General features: G+C 34.9%; 2 protein-coding genes across 2 annotated transcripts; one reads left to right on the top strand and one right to left on the bottom strand.

The window, feature by feature from the left end:
- Positions 1–4,540: 4,540 nt before the first annotated feature.
- Positions 4,541–5,185, bottom strand: LOC114184428 (uncharacterized). The gene has a single exon (XM_028071737.1). It carries the CDS (start codon positions 5,183–5,185, stop codon positions 4,541–4,543), a length of 645 nt encoding a protein of 214 aa, XP_027927538.1.
- A 9,189-nt stretch (positions 5,186–14,374) lies between these two features.
- Positions 14,375–16,222, top strand: LOC114184427 (uncharacterized). Its single transcript, XM_085673323.1, has 6 exons — positions 14,375–14,408; positions 14,521–14,762; positions 15,199–15,291; positions 15,376–15,477; positions 15,560–15,778; positions 16,160–16,222. The coding sequence occupies exons 1-6, from the start codon at positions 14,375–14,377 to the stop codon at positions 16,220–16,222; spliced, it is 753 nt and encodes a 250-aa protein (XP_085529449.1).
- The last annotated feature ends 4,358 nt before the right edge of the window (positions 16,223–20,580 follow it).

Raw genomic sequence — 20,580 nt, 5'->3', positions numbered from 1 at the left:
AAATCCCAATTAAATCAATCTTTAAGCACACAAATTCAATTAAATACCCAGAATTAAACATTAAATGAAAGCAAAAATACGCACTCATCATACCCACACACTTATCCTTTTGCACTCCTTGGCAAAATTGAGTAATTTCTAAACTTGTTCTGAGGTATTTTATTTCACATCAACACTGGATCAAAGGGATGAACATCACTGGAGACAAATCAATACTCTAGAGATCAAATTATCATGTATATACAAACAAAAAGGTTCTATTTTTCACACATGAGTTAATCTTTTGAATTCACAAGACAATCAATTATGAAAGAAAATACTCAAGTTAAATGTGTATTTTCTCACCAAAATTCTCTCAAGTGTTTTGGCTTGTGTTTTCACTCAAAATACTCATGTAAGTAAACTCTCATAATACTTAACAAGACTCTAATATTCACAAACTTTCATAAAATATGCATTAAAAGATCATGAGGACTTTTCACAAGTTATAATGGGGCTAAGGCAAAGGTAGGAAAAATTTTAAGATTTTTTGGTTTTTGAAATTAAAATATAGAAAGAATAATGGAGCATAATTTCAAAAACAACTCTTTTCATTTATTGCTTGTTGCTCTCTCTCTCTCTCTTTTTTTTAGAAAGCAATTATTTTTTTTTTCATTTCAGCACTTTTTCATCAACAATTTTTCCTTTTGCCATTTTTATTAATTTGTGGGTGAGGTACTCACCCACACACTTTATTCCTCAACCATTCCTGAACACAATCCATTAGCTCCTTCTTTCTTCCTAAAGTAAAACATGGTCTTTTCTTTTCAAGGTTATGCAATTAAATCAATTTTTAAGCACACAAATTCAATTAAATACCCAGAATTAAACATTAAATGAGAGCAAAAATATGCACTCATCAGTACCTTCAAGATTAAATTTTAAAATAATATACCACTACACCATTCCACCATATTCATCTAGCACTTTATGATTTCAAAAATTATTCCTAACCTCCTAACCCCTTAACCCCGAACCACCTATCTATCAATTAAAATATTTTATATCTCTAATTTTTCATGGTACACATAAATTTTGGATAACAATATTACTAGAAAAAATAGTATTCTCTTATGAACTATGAACTTACTATATAACACTACCTCAACTATTCTCAAGTATGAACTATGAACTGACATATAAAGCTATAAGCACTGCTCTATCCCTTTATGTCACACAACCATTAGAAGAAAGGAAAAATATGGTTGTTTTATTTACTTTCTACACTACTAAAACATATAATTATAGTAGGGGTTAATTATTGGGGGTTATAATAACCTCTACTAACAGATATACATATGAGATGTTTTATAAACCCCCTTTCACCAGTAGGCTACTTGCCATCACATGATGTAATATGCGTTATAAGAATTAAAGCACTTATACTCCACAAACAATAATTTCTTAAAGTAGATAAATAGCAACTCTAATTACTCATTTAATTAAATTTAGTCTTTTGCCATGACTAAATTTATTTATAGATCTATATGAAATTATAAATCACTTTTTAATTTTACCTAAAATATTCCAAGTTGTTCCTGGGTCTCACATTCTCCTCAACTCAGAAATTTTCGTCCTTGAAAATTGTCCTATTCCGAAAAAAGATATGGATATTCCTTCTTCATATCTTCCTCCAACTCCCAAGTCATCTCTTGCGTCTTTTCATTCCAAAGTATCTTTACCGTGCAAATCTCCTTTCCTCTAAGCTTCTTTGTTTGCATGTCTAACACTCGTGTTGGTCCAAAATCCAAAGTTAAATCCTCTCTAATTTGAATGTCATCCACTTCCAACACATGTTCTGGATCCAGAACATACTTCCTCAATTGAGATACATGAAACACATTATGCAACTTTGCCAATTGAGGTGGTAATGCTATCTCATAAGCTACTAGTCCAATCTTTTTGAGAATTTGATATGGTACAAGAAACTCTAGCAACAATTTCTTCAATCGAATAGCTCTTCCAACTCCTGTTGTCGGTATCACTCGTAAAAACACATGATCTCCTACATCAAATTCCAATGGTCTCCTCCTCTTGTCATCATAAGATTTCTGCCTGCTCTGAGTTGCTTTCATCCGTTTCTGCATTAACTTCACCTTTTCTGTTGTTTCTTGTAACAACTTAAGACCTACAGCCACCGTTTCACCATCTTGATACCAACATAACGGTGTTCGACACCGTCTTCCATACAAAGCTTCATAGGGTGCCATCCCAATGTTAGAATGATAGCTATTATAGTTTATGAATTCCACCAATGGTAAAACCTCATTCCAACTTCCGAGATGGTCTAACACACATGCTCTTAACAGATCCTCCAAAGAGTAGATAGTCCTTTCTGACTGTCCATCGGTCTGAGGATGATATGATGAACTCATTCTTAATTGTGTACCCAAAGTTGTTTGCAAAGTCAACCAAAACCTCGAAGTGAACCTTGGATCTCGATCTGAAACAATACTTAATGGTACTCCGTGCAATCTCACTATCTCACAAATGTACAACCCCGCCAACTTATCTAACGACATCTTCTGATGAACTGGTAGAAATTGTGCACTCTTTGTTAACCTATGGATGATCATCCATATAAAGTCATGACCTCTTGACGACCTTGGTAAATGTGTTACGAAGTCCATTGCTATACTGTCCCATTTCCACGGAGGAATATCCAATTTTTGAAAAATTCCTCCCAGTCTCTAATGTTGCACCTTAGACTTCTGACATATTAAGCAAGCTGACACGAACTCCTCCACATCTTGTCTCATCCCGCTTCACCATAATGATTCTTTTAAATCATTATACATCTTAGTCATATTAGGATGTATGCTAAGATGACTCTTGTGTCCTTCTTCTAGAATCATCCTTCTCAAATTTGACTTTGCTGGAATGCACACCTTATTCTTGAACCGTAAGATACCATTCGCACCTAGAACGAAATCTTTGGCTTGATCAATACCAGTAATCCAACCGTACTCTACAACCCTTGATCAGTTAATTGCTCTTCCTTAATCTGCTCTAGGAAATCACTGGTAATTGTTAAGTGACTACACCAGATATGGTCTTTATTCAGTTGCAAGCCTAAATTCATATCTCGGAACTTCTCTATTAGCTCCAGCTGTTTCAAATGCAGACATCTGAACTCGTTTTCTACTCAAAGCGTCAGCAACTACATTAGCCTTACCTGAATGATATAGTAATTCAAAATCATAATCCTTAAGATACTCCATCCACCTTCTTTGTCGCATATTTAACTCCTTCTGGTCGAATAGGTACTTTAAACTCTTGTGATCACTGTAAACTTCGAATCGCGCTCCATGGAGATAGTGTCTCCAAGCTTTCAAGGCAAATACCACTACAACTAACTCAATGTCATGTGTTGGATAATTTTTCTCGTGCACCTTCAACTGACGGGATGCATACGCCACTGGCCTCTTACCTTGCATTAACACGCATTCGAGTCCCTGATAAGAGGCATCAGAAAAAACTTCGAAAGCTTTACCAGTATCTGGAACAATTAAAATTGGAGCAATTGTAAATCTTCACTTTATCTCTTCAAAACTAGCCTCACACTTATCAGACAGATAAAAGGCTGATCCTTGTGAGTCAATTGGGTCAAAGGTCCCACAATGTTGGAGAACCCCTCCACAAACCTCCTATAATAACAAGCCAAACCTACAAAGCTCCGTACCTCTACTACAAACTTCGGTCGCTCCCACTTTAACATTGCCTCCACTTTTGTTGGGTCTATTGAGATCCCTTTAGCAGAAATCACATGCCCTAAAAACTACTCTTCTTCTAACTAGAACTCACACTTGGAGAAGTTTCCATACAGTTGTCGGTCTCTCAAGATCTCCAACACGGTTCTCAAATTTTTAGTATGCTCTTCTCGATTCTTGTAATATATGAGAATGTCGTCAATGAATACGACCACAAACTTGTCCAGGAAAGATCAGAAGATGCGATTCATTAAATCCATAAAAATTGCAGGAGCATTTGTCACTCTGAAAGGCATAACCATATACTCGTAGTGTCCATAACGTGATGGAAAAATTGTCTTTTGAAAACACACCGGCACTTAAATCAATCTTTGAAAACACACCAGTACCCCTCAACTGATCCATCAAATCCTCGATCCTAAGCAAATGGTACTTGTTCTTAATCGTGACTTTTTTCAAATGTTGGTAGTAACCACCCAACCGTGAACTCCCATCCTTCTTCTTTACAAGCAAAACTGGAGCTCCCCACAGTGATACACTTGGACGGATAAATTTCTTTTCCAAGAGATCTTCTATTTGCTTTTTCAATTTTGCGAGCTCAGTAGGGGCCATTCGATATGGAGCCACTGACACCGGGCCTGCTCCTGACACTAAATCAGTTACAAATTCGACTTCCCAGCTTGGTTGTAACCTTGGGACTTCTTTTGGAAAAACATCTGCAAATTCCTGCACTACTGGTATGGCATTGATTTTCTCCTCTATGCTCTTCTGTTTTTCTTCTTCAACCCATACTACGTAGCATTTAGCTCCTTCTTAATATCCTGTATAACTACCCGTGATTTTACAATCTGCCCATCTTTTATGTCCAGAACAACCACCTTCTCCTTTCCACAATCTATGATGACATCATTGGTCGTCAACCAATCCATCCCTAAAATCACATCCAACCCTTCCAGCGGCAAGTGTACCAAGTTAACATTGAATTTGCATCCAGCTAATTCAATCGGACACTCAACAAAAACTGAATTGGTTGAGACTTGTCCTGATGCTGGCGTAGAAACCACTAACTTACATCCGAGATCACGGATTGGTAACCCGAGCTTCTTCGAACACACCAAGGATACAAACGAATGCGATGCACCCAAATCAAACAGAACATTTACACATTCACCAAACAACAAACATGTATATTGAATTAATTTACCTGATTTATTTGCCTCTGATCCGAACATGGCGAACACCCTTCCTGCTGTCTTCGTCTTTTCTCTAGAAGACTTTTGTTGTTGCTGAGGCGCTCCAAACTTCTGTACAGGACAAGAGTTTGCAAAGTGACATGGCTTCTGGCAATTGTAACACTTCGTCTCGTCTGGCTTTGCCCCATGGAATTTAGGATAGTTACACTGGAGATGAGCTCCTCCACATTCATAGCACTTCATCGGTCCATGTCCACCACGCTGAGGTCAAGAATAGGGTTTCTTCTGTTGTCTACCTCCACTATTATTTCCATGGTGCGACCTCATAACTCGATGGGGGTCTACTTCCAACTTCTCTATCGTCTTCGCCTGCTCCACTAAAAGTGGAAACTCTCTAATCCTTATACACCTTCATCAGATTATGACGCAATCCCTTTTTGAATTTTCTACACTGCCACTCTTCACTCATATTCTGAGAGTAGAATCAAGCTAGATATTCAAAGCGTTCAACATAAGCTTCCTCCGATTTGTCACTCTAAAGTATGTCAAAAATTCTGCTTCCCTCTCATGTGTGGTGCTATCTAGTGCCCCGTAAACTTTGTCTGGAAACTTATCCAATCGATAACCTCATTACGAGCTTCCATCATTCGTTGCATACCTCTCCACCAGTACTCAGCCTCGCCATTAAGCAAAAAAGTAGCATACTTTAGCTTGTGTGCGACAATGCAGCCGAGCATTCGAAAGATCTTCTCAATCTCTCGAATCCATGCATCTGCCTCATCTAGAGTTGCTTTACCATTGAACTTTGGCAGTTTATAACGCATGAATTCATTCATACCGTTATGTTGTACTGGTGCATGCACTACCTGTGACTATTGGTGTTGCATTGTGTCGACCAAACGCTGAATAGCTTGAGCAATCGGCAACATAGTTGGTCGAGTTCTGAGATCAACTATACGTGCCATTTCTCTAAATGTATATTATCAAATAATTACTAGTTAAATGTCATAAAACACAATATAATTCAGAGGCACACAACATCAACTAGATGAGCACACTCCCTACAATCCCAAAGCTCTTTTCGAAAACTTGGCTCTAATACCAAAAAATGTAACACCCCAAATTTAGGATGTCACGAGAAGGTGTTACGGTTAATTTATTTGAAAGTAAAACGATTGTATCACAAAAACACACTTAATAAAAAAAACTTAAAATTTAAATGTAAATAGGTAATCTAACTAAATACTAGGAATCAAAAGAAAATTTATAGCCTTCATTGTTTGATTTAAATCAACAAAATAAATCATAATTCCAGGAGTCCACTCCATCCTTTCTGCAATCTACTTCAAGTCAGAAATATTTGCATTACCGTCTGCTCCCTTATAACACACATGTTTTACGATAATCGCACAGGCAACAAACACACAAACAAACAAATAAGGGTAAGCTAACCATAAACAATGATATTCATAAAAGGAATTCCTAAATAAAACATGCTCAGTTATACTCAGCATCGCATTCAAGTAACACATAATCAAAATGTAATCAATCATGCCAAACCAAGCATAACATCACATTAATCTCAATTCTTCAAATATAGCGATTATAATCAACCTTTGGTTTTCCGCGGTGATGAGTCATTATTTTCCTCCATTCCACTAGCCTTTGTGTACCCATTTGATAGTTGTTTAGTGCTTAATTGTTCATCTTTAGTGTGTTTTCATCTGTTGGGCTTTAATCACTAGTGCAGGAAGGGCTTTTGGCAGCGGTTATTTTTGTCATTTTGCCTCGGTTCTAGAACCGAGGCATATTAGGGCGAGGCCAAAAAGGTTAGCTTTTTGCCTCAGGTCTCAATCGAAGCAGAAGCTTCATATTTTGCCTCGGTTTTGCTGAGAACCGAGGCCAAATGTGCCCCTCTGCATTTTCAACATCCCATCTTCTCCACCAGAAACCCTAGGTAGCCACCATGGTTCCACCACAACTCCGTCAACCACCGCCACATCCGAAACACGAAACCAAAGATCCGCAACCACTGCAATCTTCTCCTTCATCGTAAGAGCAATTTGTGAATCGTGTCACCATCATGGAACCCCCATGTTCTTCATACACGAAAATGTGACAATCACATTTGCATAAATGCAAACAAAAATCAACCATTTGCAGCAAATCATAAACCTTAAATCGCGTCTCCTCCCCCAAATCGCAAAACCACCTTCGTCGCAATGACAAGTTTCTTCACGCTGCCGCCACCTACACGTCTCGCCACCATCAACGACAGATCTCCATCCACGCACCTGCAACACAATAAAATGATGCCCACTTTGCGAGTCCCAAATCGCACTTCGCTAAGCCAGAACACGAATGAGCCAAACGTCAAGTAGTCGCGAGTGGCCAGAGCGCAACAGTAGCAGTGGAGGTGGGTGGCTGAGAGAGAGAACTCGCACGCGAGGAAGAAGAAGAAAAAAAGTGATTCGCGATTTTGGAACCCTAACGAACCTTTTGGCCTCGGTTCAATTTTTAACCGAGGCAGAAAATAGTTTTTGGCAGCGGTTCAATTCCACCCGAGGTAGAAAATAACTTTTGGCCTTGGTTCAATTTTTAACCGAGGCAGAAAACAGGTTTTGGCAGCGGTTCAATTCCAACCGAGGCCAAATATCACGGTTTTAGTGGCATTTTTGAAATATTAGTCAACTTTTAGGCTTCGAGTCTTCAAAACCGAGGCATATCATACCTTTTGGCACCGGTTTTCTAATGAATCGAGGCATAAAAGTTGGAAAAAATTGCAAAAGTGCCACCGCGCCATTTTATGCTTCGGTTAAGCAATAACCGAGGCCTATAACGCGAGTTAAAAGGCCAAAACTGCACTAGTGAATGGGCCATTGTTCCGAATTTGGGTTAATTTCACATTATTTGGCCTATTTTTTTTTTATTATTTTTAGGTATTAGGGTGAAGCAATTTTGGAGCTTGGACATTAATATTCAGTTGAGAAGAGTTGCCACATCATTGCCACATCATTTCCACGTCATTTCCATGTCATTTGAGTGAATGGGCCAATATTTGAGGTCAAGTAGTGGCATTTTTGTAATTTTGCAGCCCATAATGGCAATTTTGTAAATATGAGTGGCAAATTGGATGTGACCACGAAAAATTAGGTCTCCTTCCATGCAACCTAGTCCCACACCTTCTTCTACTTCTTTTATCTTCTTCTCCACTCTCTATTTTAGGTTTTTGAAGCTTTGGATAGTGATCCATAGAGGCACAAGCTAATTTTTCACGTTTTCCACTCATTTTTGACATTTTATGAGTCATGGACAACACCTATTGCTTGTATTCACATCTTGTACACCTTGGGTAACATTTATATTGAAGCATTTTCATTTTTTATTGGTTGTTTTCATTCATCCCCTGTTTCTCTTTGCTCATTTTCATTGCTGCACGATTTAAGTTTTCTGCACTAATTTGAAGTTATTTGAATGGTTGAATCACAATTTATGGTGAACCGTAATTCGAATTTCATGGCTTTCTAATTTAATGTATTGACTACTTGAAGGATATGCAATAGAACTTTGAGGTTCTGTTTTGAATTCGTGTTTTGTCTCTCTTCATCTTGATTTTGCGGTGAATGGTTACTTTTAATCTGTTAACACTTAATTTCAGATTGGGTTGGCTGTTCATGTTGATTTCATTCATGCTTAATGAATTGGATTAACTGTCACAAATGAATGGATGTATGCATTGCTTAATTGCATATTGAAATAAGTTTTTAATCCTCACTTAGTGGGTCTGAACAAGTGGATTAGGTGAGACAAAAACCTTAATTACGTGACCTGTGATGAGTAAAATTGCATTCAAATTCAAGGAGTCAATATTGATTTTAACTCGTTCTACTAACATTTGGAAAACTGTTCATAATTCTACAATCTAAATCTGTCAAACGCCCCACGTGTTATTGTGTTATGTTTGAATCTGGAAATTGGAGCTTTGGACAAAAATATTGGTCGTTGGGAGACGACTTGGTTCAACTGTCACATACTACATTTTAAGTGTTTTAATTTGGTGGGGTACAACCTCTATCACGCAGCCTCTCACCCCACAACAACATCTAGTTTCCTAGAACAGGTGGTTCGATGTGTCCCACTTAACGTAGTCAGATTGTCTCCCTTATCCCTCAAGGAATTATGAGTAAAAACACTGATGCATCGCACATCGGGCACTATACTCGCAACAAGCCGAAATAAGGTGAAACATCTATCCCCTTTCCATTACTTCACAAAGGCGAGAGGGTACAACACTCGAACCAATCCTATACCACTACTTCACATATGCGAAATAGTCTTCACTGGGTTCCTAGGTACGAAAAACCTCACACAACATTTAATTCTACCAAGAGCTCTTCAAGCAAGGAAAGACACTCATAATATTCAACCCATGAGAATTTTATATTGTCAACAAAATATACACCATCACATCATGCTTGAAAAATAAAGTCTCATAACCAAACCAAATTCATATATCACTCGTGTATTTAATACACACCAAATATTTAATAAAATGCATGGGAAAGAAAAGAAAATAAATTACAACTCAACCAACACCCAAACCTTTTAAAGAGAACAACAAAGATATAACTTATCATGCATCCAAGTTCCAACCCGTTGTCCCCAATTTCCTTTACGCACGAATAGAAACTAAAAAAAAAAACAAGAGAAAGACTAATGATTTTTCACTCTTTATTTACGTGAAAACTAAGCAAAAAGAGAAAGAACCCCATGGCACGGTCTGCACACAAAAAGAAAATATAAGGTACACAACTTCATAAAAAATATATGATTGGTTTAGAGAAAAAGAGACAAAAACCAACACATGGGCTCCACCATCTTATTCATTCACGGGTGGTCTTAATTGAAAGAGAAAGATTTTAAAAGAAGTAGAATAATGTCCACGCATTCTGAAAACACTCCACCGTAGTACGTGAAAAATAAATTAAGGAAGAAAGAGAAAAGAAAGTGAAGGATTTTAAGAGAAGGGAGAGAAAATGAATTTCGTGACCCTGCACCCCCTGCAACGAGAATGGACTCTGTGACTTCAACAATCTTCATAAACGAAAGTGATGCAACGTGATACAAAGATTTTAAGAAACGCTAACAGTTGCCAAAAGCTAGGGTGTAGCCATGCGAGACCATGCTGCACCAAAAATGGACCCAAACGCATAGCCACCACCGAGTCCATACGCAAGTTTCGACTCCAAACGATGCAGCCCTGCGAGAAAATATCAACGTCCCACATCCACTGTCACAGCACATGAATAATCAATCAAACGACAACCATCGGTCCACCCGAAAACTGAACCCATACCAACTGCATGCAAGAACGTTTGTACTGCATCACCAACCTCTTCAACGTTGCATACCAAACGAGCGTAAAAGAATGTATATCCCTTCCTGAACGGTTGCAGCGCAATAACTCATCCAAGACAGACCTCACACAAGTAAGCAATGAAAAGAAAAGCAAGTGTGTGTATTCATCAATAGTGGGTTCGAAAACTAAAAAGAACCAAAAGCACAACAACCCTCATCATCAATCTATAAAACCATGCTAATTCTCCAAGGACCCATTCACCAAATAACCAAAGTATAGAGAAAGAAAAGAGAAAATATTAAGCTTCATGCATCAAGCACACGAAAATAGGAAGAAAAAAAAAAGATATAACTTCCCCTACCTCTCTGGATGGTTCCTCTTCTCTACCATAGCCACTGAAAACTCTAAGTTTCACTCTTTCTCTCTTTTCCTTCTCCCATCCTAACCCTTTTTTTCTAAAGAAAACTTCTAGGGTTTAGCTTTATCTAGTCCCACCAAATAATTCAGTTAAGATTTTCTAGCCCATTTTATTTTTCTTATCTTTTAACTCCAAAAGATAAAAAAAAAAAACAGAAAGGAAAAATAAATAAAATCAAAACTGGTTGCAGCGTTTTTGAAACCCAATATTTCTGCATGTCCTTCTATTGAGTGGAAACACCAACCCATTCATTCACGTTCCATGGGGCCAATTCCTCTTAAGGAGAAAAAATTTGAATTTTAAAACCAACACAACGAAAATTTTCACCAATCAGGTTCGAACCCATATACATGCTCACGAATGCACGCAACTTTCACGAGTAGGCTACATGCCATCACATAATATAATATGCATTATAAGAATTAAAGTACTTATACTCTACAGACCATAATTTCTTAAAATAGATAAATAGCAACTCTAATTACTCATTTAATTAAATTTACTCTTTTGTCATGACTAAATTTATTTATAAATCCCTTTTTAATTTTACCTAAAATATTCCAAGTTGTTCCTGGGTCTCACAACTAGCAAGGTTTTTTTTTTCTTTTTTCAGTTGTTGAGTCATTTTACTAATTCATCATAAATTATTATCCTTCATTGTTTAATTTGATGTGTTTATCTTATTTGTAGACCACCTGAAGATGAAGAAAATATCAACCAAGAAAAAAATGTCAACCAATAAATCTTTTACATGGACACATGTAGTTACACCTACAGCTCATCATCAATCTCATTCAGTTAATTATGTCACTTCCTTAATAGGCTTAGTCTATGTATTGTTTTTTGGTCCTCTGCATTCATAATTATGGCTTGCAACATTAAGTTTATGATATATTTTCTCAGTGTCACCAGTGTAGGAAGGCCTTTTGGCAGCGGTTATTTTTCATATTTTGCATCAGTTCCCAGACCGAGGGATATTGGAGCGAGGCCAAAAGTGGTCAATTCAATGGTGGTGTATGACCTATTCATGTGGTCAATTCAATGGTGGTGTATGACCTATTCACGCAGAAAGTACAAAAGTATATACCACCTTCAGAAAAAAAGAATACAATTAAACAAAATGCAAGGAATAGAAAGAAGAAAAAGATAAAAAAAGGGCATAGCTTATGCTTTTATATCAAATAAATTATCATATAGAAATCTGGAAAAGAAGAATATTATAAGATGGACATACTGACATAACTAGGCGTATTAGAATCACTTAAAACCATGAACACTTATAGAATAGTATCACGGTGTCACTAGGTGTGTAATCAAATCTTGTAAGGTTCAATATTTGGTTTCCTAAGTTATTTACTTTCATGCGGTTCTTGACTTTATTTGGTTTTGTTTCTGTGCATAAAATTAAAACTAATCAAATTGAACATTGTAATTTTGGTAAGAACAAAACATAAGAAACAATATCTTTGCTTTTTATATGGTAGAGATAGATATTAGAAAGATTGAAAGGATAATTTGAGTGGACATGAATCACTTGATAAGGAGCGAAACAAATTAGGAAAAAATTAAGGAAAAACACTAGAAAGACTAAAGAAGACAATGGTGATTTGAAAACTTTCATCAATACTTTCAGAGCTATGGAAATCTACTCCCGAAAACCTCTCTCTAACCAACCATTCATAAGTTTAATCATTAATAATTGATGATTTAACACCTCACACCAAATAAACGACTCGTTCTTATGTCAGAGCTACCCATTACTTCTTTTTCACTAATGAAAATTCTTTAGTAACTTTTCTATAGAGTCTCTATTACAGCATCAATCCAAAGAAGAGCCACTTCTTTCACTTTAAACCAGTAGGGGTTATAGAGAAAAAGTGCTTGAAAAGTAGTAATTCTTTTCTTCTACACAATTAACAATTTTAACTAAGTAACTCACTCTGGCTTAATTACTTCTTTTTAAATAGATTCTATGAGAGGTGCTCTGATCTAACTTTTAACTTTATAGCTAGCAAACAATGTAACTCATAAATGTTGCCTTCAGCATGTGACTAAATTCATATCTGATGTGTTTTTGTCAAATACTAAAATACTAGTATAATTAATAGTCAAAACCAAACCATAAAACAAAACCATGAGTCACAAAAGGAAACCAATATAAATAGCAGCAGCCCATTGAAATGCTTCATCACCATTGTCTTCTTTCTCCAGTTTCACAAAATTGTATGCAAGTGAAATTTTTTTACGATTTAATTCCTATTAGAGTTGCTGTTTTAAGCTAGTTTTTTGGCTTTGAGCTATTTTTGCTAGCCTAGACAATTTCTCTCTATTTTTCAAACTTTCTAATATCTTTCTTTTAATGTTTTTAGTTGTAGCAAGTTGGTTTACGAGTTCTTAAACAGTTAAAAATGCTATATGCAGATTTAGCAGACAAGGACTTAGCCATATAACTGTAGAAGTATAATAGCTTCAAGCATGAATTTTGTTTGGGCCTTGAACTTCAATCAGTTACAATTTTATGTGTTGAAGTTCTTAAAATTTCTTCACCAACCTGTGATACCTTATCAAATGAACCCTTAGTCTTGGCTCCAATTAATAGCAATGCTTATCAAATTATAGTTTTATGATTGAATATAAAAAACTAGTTAATTAGCTTAGTTCCAGTATCCATGGGTTTTTCGTATTTCATGTTCCATAAAGTTAACATGAGTCAACTTGGACATTATATTAGCTACCTCGATAATTATTGTAAACCTCTCTAAGTTAAGCATAAAATACAATGGTTCAACTCGATAATATTTTTACTGTTTTGAGCTTTCTTACATGTTTCCTTAGTTGTTTTGAGTTGTAGATAAGTGTTTTGAAAGTCTTTAGGTAGTCCTAATAGTTTTTAGCTATTAAAGTTGATGTTTTAAGCTATCCTTATTTTCTTTAAATGTATTAAGACAAGCTTGAATATTGAAAATCTAATTAGCTGCTCTGAAATGTTTTCAATCCTATAAGTATATTTTTCAATTCTTTTCTTTTTTGCATGGCTTTGTGATTTTTCAAACTTTATCAATTTTTATCCGTTCTCAAGAGACTTGAAGATGAACTTTCAACCTCAAGTAAGTCTGAGTCAAAACCTGAAGTGAGTACTCATTCTTCACTACCTAGCACTCAACCTCAAAGACTTGAAGTACAAATTCCAACCCCAATTACACTTCAAGCAAATATTCAACAAGGTCCTTCATTTTCATTTTCCCCTCCACTTCCAGCTACATCTCAAGCAAGTATTCAACAAGGTACTAAATATGCTTGTCCTCTACCTTCATCTACACCTTAGCCAAATAATTTGTTTTGTCATATCCTATATATTTTGTATATATTTTGTATTCTGTTTTATATTATGTATTTTGTATATATTCTATTATACATTATGTTCTATATATACCAATTTGATTTTATATTCATTTTTAGGAATATCTAACCAATGTATTTTCAGGAACCGTGAAAGTGAGGATATCTTCAACTAGCCAACCCCCAATTGCCTCTCAATCTAATTCTCAGCCACCACATCAATCTTTTCCTATATCTGAGCCAACAATACCAACTACATCACATTCATATTTTAAAAATGAATAGGAAGAAAATGAGGAGACTTAGTTGTAAGTAGATGAAAAAAGGCCTGCAACCTGAAAAAGAGCATGGTTTGTTAATGTGATGTGTAAGCAACTATGTACAAAGTACTACATAATATATATTATACATATATTTGTCTTTATAATAAATTAGTAACAATTATTTTCTCACATTCCGTAGATGATCAAGGAAAGAGAATTACAAAACAATTGCGAACCAATGATGTGTGGCATTTACCTCCTAATGAAAGGATTGTTGTGCAGTGGAATAATCAGGATCAACCAATTGCAGATGGTGGAGCATTATTGAATAGGTTCTTAGGTGGCATTGCAAGAAACTCTAATTCTCTTCCCATTAGCTATTCTAGTTGGAAGATGATTCCTAAAGATTATAAAGAAGATGTACTTAAGAACATTATTCAGGTCAACATTGTAAAAGCTTAATGTATAATTTAATTATACTATAACTCTTGTTAATTTTAATTGTTTTATTTTTTGAAGGCTAAGTTTGATATCCATTCCGATGTTCATATAAGCCACATCCTCAAATCACTTAACATAAAGTGGAGAGACCACCGATAAGAATTGTGGCAACTTAGAAATGATGGAACACGTAAAAGAGATGAATTGATTGCAATAGCTCCAACATGAATAGATAAAGATCATTGGGCTTCTTTTGTGGATTATCGACTAAATTAAAAGACGAAGGTATATTGAAACTATTTTTCATCAACATCGTTCAGGTTAATGATTATTAATTTTTATACTTTGATGATTAGAAGCATGCTCTAAAAAATAAAGATAATAGGGCAAAGCAAACCATTGCTCACACATGTAATTTTTATACTTTGATGATTAGGAGCATGCTTTGAAAAATAAAGATAATAGGGCAAAGAAAATCATTGCTCACACATGTGGATCTAAGAGCATTGCAAGGAAAAGAGATGAAATGGTGACAATACTACATGTCTTAACGTGAACTTTCTGTTTCAATTTTTGGCTTTATGTGTCATATATTTTTTCTTCAAATTTATAGGAAAATGAGTGTGCCCATAGGGTTAGTAGAGGAGAGGTATGGATAGCTACACATAAACATGCTAATGGAGCCTTTGTGAGTGATGAAGTGAGGGAAATCAGTGTAAGTTCAATTCTAATATAGTCTATAATTGAAAACCATGTTTTGTGTTATTTTAATTAGTTTCTTCATATGTTCTTTGTAGGAAAAAATTCAAGTAGATGAGTCAACATCATCATCATCTGTATCAAAAGAAATATCAAGTACTGATTCCTTAGCTTTTGATTTTGGAAGCCAAGAACATTGTGGACGTGTTAGGGGTTTGGGATTGGGTCCTTGCCCATCTAAAGTGTTTAGCTCCAAGGGTCATTCATATAGTGGAACATCTTCAAGTTATCCTTCTAATGCCCAATTACAAAATCAGGTTAGTTTTTTAGTTTTGATTATGATGCATTTACTTTTATCAATTTGATGTTTGAATATGTTTAAAGTAAGTCGATTGTCTATGTTATGTAAACCAAGATTGTCAAAAGAGCTCCATTTTTTTTTCTTCAAAAGTAGAAAATAAAAGATATTTTCTCTATTTTGATTAATTTTGTGTTTTAAAATAGGTTTCTACATTGACATCCTAACTCAATGAAATGAAGACAATGGTTAATTTTTTGGTACAAAATTACCAAGAGAGTTCCCTAATGATTTTACTATGCATCAAGCACCAACGGTAATATCTAAATCTTCATTAAATTAATATATGTTTGATATTATTATTTGGAAAGTTATTAATTATCATTATTTTTTATGTTAGGTATCTGATCAAGGAAGTGTTCCTAATGAAGAAACAAAGGGTCAACATCAAGCCCCGCATTAGACGATATTATTCGTTTAGTTTTAGAATATGTCAACAAATATGCCTTTAGGAAACTTTTGGTTAATTATGCTAATGGGGAACAACTATGATTTCCTTTTACATTTTGGTTCATTGGTGCACTTGCTTATTATGTCATTATCATTCAAATGCTACCTCTCCAACACTTATTATATTAAGAGCATTATGACTCCTAGTTCAGTACCAATACCATTTGAATGAATATTTGTATTGATTGCTTATTTTGAAGTGGCCTTGGAGTTTTTGGTGTTTAGTTAATGAGATGTGTTATGAAAATGAATGCTTTTATTGAAACCTAGCCTATAAGAGTATTCAATTTATTTATATTAGAGTAGGGTCATACAAAATGGTTAAGTTACTTTTCTTTTTGTTTTGGTTGTATTGTCAAATGTAATCATCCTCCAAAATGAAAACCTAAATGTTATGCCATCAAATAGGATATTTCATAGAATAAGGTTCTTTTCGTACTCAAAGAATTAACTAAACAAATTAATTATTAGGAAAGTACAACTTTAGCATTATAGCAATGTCATAATAATATAAGCACTAACTTCTTAGTATTAACGGGGCTTTTGAGGAATTATCAGGGGTTTTTAGAACTCCAAGCATTAACAGAGGTTTTCGAAACTCCAGGTATTAACGGGGGTTTTGGAAACCCCCAATAAGTTACGCTAGTTCTCTGGGTTGTTAAGAATTTCCGGTAATCCGTTAGCCACGCTTGCTCTTCTGGGAGAATTACAAACCCCTGGTAAAACCATTAGTGGGAGTTAAAACCTCTAGAAATGCCAAATAAAACCCCACTAAAAATAATTATTTTTGTAGTGCTAAAACTATTACAAATTGATAAAACTATCCCAACAAATTGTTTCATAAGAAAAATAAAAACAAATGAGGTGTCAACTTTATCATGGACAATAAAAATACACTTACACCTTGCACCCAAAAAAAATTTAACAGCTAATTCATTTGTGGACAAAATGGAAAGCTTCCTTAGTTCCCTTTTTTACACCAACTCATTAAATCTCAAAATCACAACAATTTTTCTCAATCAAACATATCATGACTTTATAGAATAACAATATGATCACTTATTCAAATATACAAACCAAGTTAGATCACCTTACACCAAAACTTAACAAAAAAAATGCATTTCCAACGGATTTATCCATTAAAACATAGTTATGATAATCACAAAATAATAAAAAAAATAGCTCTTCTTAGCTGTCAATGTACACGTTTCCTTAGATTTCATAATCTCTTATTCCAAGACTTTTATATGTTTGATTCAAACTCCATGAAGTGCTCTACCCTTCCCTTCATTGAGTGCACCACAAAAATATTTGTTTTTATTAAAAAACCGAAATTTTCGCTGATTCATCCTCCCAATTCACGTTCAAGCATCTCGATAAACAACCAAATCTCCATTTAATAAAAGAAATTACAATAATGATCTAGACGAGAATTGAACTCCTGACCTTTATGATGTTCCTGAAGATATTGAACCTGAAGAAATTCGGCCAATGGAAAATTATGCAGTTTCAATAACTTGGCATGATGTGTTTAATCAGGTAATATATACATCATCTGATATGATAATCATTTGGAAAAAGGAAAACTGAGTAAATAGTTTATGTACTGAAAGTACAAAGCATTTTTACTATATCAACCAAACAAAATCATTATATCTTGTAAGTTACTGAGAGTACTAGTATCTTTGGCTGAAGTATATTAGTTTATGCAATGCAACCAAAAATTGAGAGTTCCAGCAAGTTTTAATCTATGGTTAATTTATATTCCGGCCACATGTTACTGATTGCCCCTTATGATCAATTACAGATGATGGAGCTGTTGGTTGATGATGTTTCTGAACCAAGTGTACAAGCATGATGAAGAAAAACAACATATATGGGTTGCATTGATGCAGGTGCTGGGAATGGGAAAATTCATTATACATGTATGGTAACCTTAATTCAATAGTCCTTCAACAATTAGGGATATTAACGGAGTTTACAGATATCTAGATATATTAGGCTAAAATTCTACTTTTCTTCTCAAAGACAAAAGAGCATATTGTTTCATAACTTTAGTTTAAACTAAAAATATTTTTTATTTCATGTATTCTGATAAAGACTTTTACACCATCAAGAAACTAGAGTTATATACAGATGATGGTCAAGATATTAAGTTATTCAATGGTCACCCAAAAAGTAATACGCATTAATTTTTTTTTAATACGTTCTAACATGTTTGTATTTATTGCTTTTCATTTCCTATAAAAAGGTAAATTGGTTATCTAATCTTTATATTTTGCCCTGTGATTCATTTTTATTTTTATATAGTTTTTACTTAGTTAAATTGGTAAGTAGATTAGGTTTTAATTAGGTTTTAATTAGGTTTTGTTTTAAATTTTAGACTACCAATTTTAAGTTAGACATTTTAATGTTTATTTTGATTTTGGAATTGTTTATTATGTGTTGGAAATAAATAATTTGAATTCTACATTTTTGTTTTGGCAAATTACAATTAACTTAAATTTGATGTTTTATGCAAAAATATATTGGGATTTAAGTACGTTGGTTAACAACAGACTTCAATTTTAAGTTTTATTGTCAACAATAGACTTACAATTTAAGTATGTTGTTCACCAACAAACTTAAAATTTAAGTGAGTCGAATTTATGTTTGTTCGAAAACAATCGTAAAAGATCCAAAATAACAGACTTAAAAGGTTTGATTGTGGCCATTGGTGAGGTGCAACATGGAACTTTGTGGGCTCAACCACTTCTTGGTTTTGATAATCACAGTTTGGTGATTATGTTGGAGAATTTGTGATGTTTTGAGTTTGAGTGTTTAGTAGTGCATTTTACGCTTTCTAACTCGGACTTTATGTCTCTGTCATAGTGGAAACGAGGCATATAAACACGTGGTGGCAGTTTTGTAATTTATGCAAACCACTACGCCACATCAATATGTTTTGGCTCGACCCTCTACTACGGATTCTTTGGATAGCCATATTTGCATGGAATTACATTAGTACATTAGTTAGACGAGCATGAGCGTATGTACCCCGATTCGCACCAGGTTATGCCCCGGTTACTAGTTGTTTCAAAGTTGAAAGTAGTCTTATGCCTCGATTCTGAGAGACCTGAGGCCTAAAGCCTCTCCAAAATTTGCCCCTTCTGGCTACTTGGATTATTAAATTTAAAACAAAAGCTTTATGCACCGGTTGATATTGACCCAAAGCAGTAAGGCCTTATATGCCTCAGTTGTTTGAACCCGAGGCAATATAGCCAGTTAAAATGGCCAGCCTTTCTTCAATCCTTTGCAAAAACCCTAAAACTGTAGGGCCAAATTCCTTTCTTCTTCATCCTTCATGCAGGAATTCGCTTCACCACAAGCAACCACCTTTACCGGTGGACGTTGCTCCCCAATTTGCTCAACACAGAACACATACAGAAAGAGAAGCTCGCAGATCTGAGTGTTGTTGAAGATTGATCTAGACTCGCTACAAGTGATTGAGATTTTGTGGTAAGGTTTGTGAGGAACCATTATCAGTGATGGAAGGACATATTCTAGAATTATCAGATATTGTTAGATAGTAGTTGATATTCTTGGATATTTTTATCTTAAGGTCAAGAGAGAGTTGCCACATGATTTCCACATCATTGCAACGTCTGTGCCATGTTAGTCAGCTTATCCACGTCATTGGACCAACATTTTCAGCCCATAGTGGCATTTTTGTAATTTTGAGTGGTAGACATTTTTGTAAATATGTGGGTCTGTAGTGATGTGACCACGAGAATTTTAGGTCTTCTTGTGTGGCTTCCGAATCTTTATGTTTTTGGAGCTTTCTATGGTTACCCATGGAGGTGCCACCTGAATCTTAATGTTTTAGCACAATTTTCTTTCCTTTTTATGCATTATTGACAACACCCATTATAGATTTTACGTTTTCTGTAAGTTTGGAAGCTTTCATTTTAACATTGGGACCTTGTTGAATCCATGTTTCATCTTCTATTCACGACTTGATAACTTGCTTTGTTATTGTTTCATGTTTTCTACACTATTTTAAGTTGTATGCACCATTTTCTTATCATTCAATGGTTGTATTCCGTTTAGGTTTGAACTTTGGTTCGCAATCCATGGACCACAAATTTAATGTGTGATCTTGCAGAGAATGAATTGAAACCTTGAGGTTATTGTTTCATATGGTAAAGTTTATCTTACTCTTCACTCGGATTATGTTTTTATGCTTAATGGATGAATAATTTTGTTTAAGCTTTTTTTTTGCATAATGGGTCATTTAATTTTGGGGTTGTTATCATGCTTAATGATGCCATT

Source organism: Vigna unguiculata, chromosome 5 (assembly GCF_037176805.1).
Source record: "Vigna unguiculata cultivar grain cowpea cultivar isolate G323 ecotype 2 chromosome 5, ASM3717680v1, whole genome shotgun sequence".
NCBI classification, from domain to species: domain Eukaryota; kingdom Viridiplantae; phylum Streptophyta; class Magnoliopsida; order Fabales; family Fabaceae; genus Vigna; species Vigna unguiculata.
Note: the sequence above shows the minus strand (reverse complement) of the source record. Positions and strands in the feature narration are given on the sequence as shown.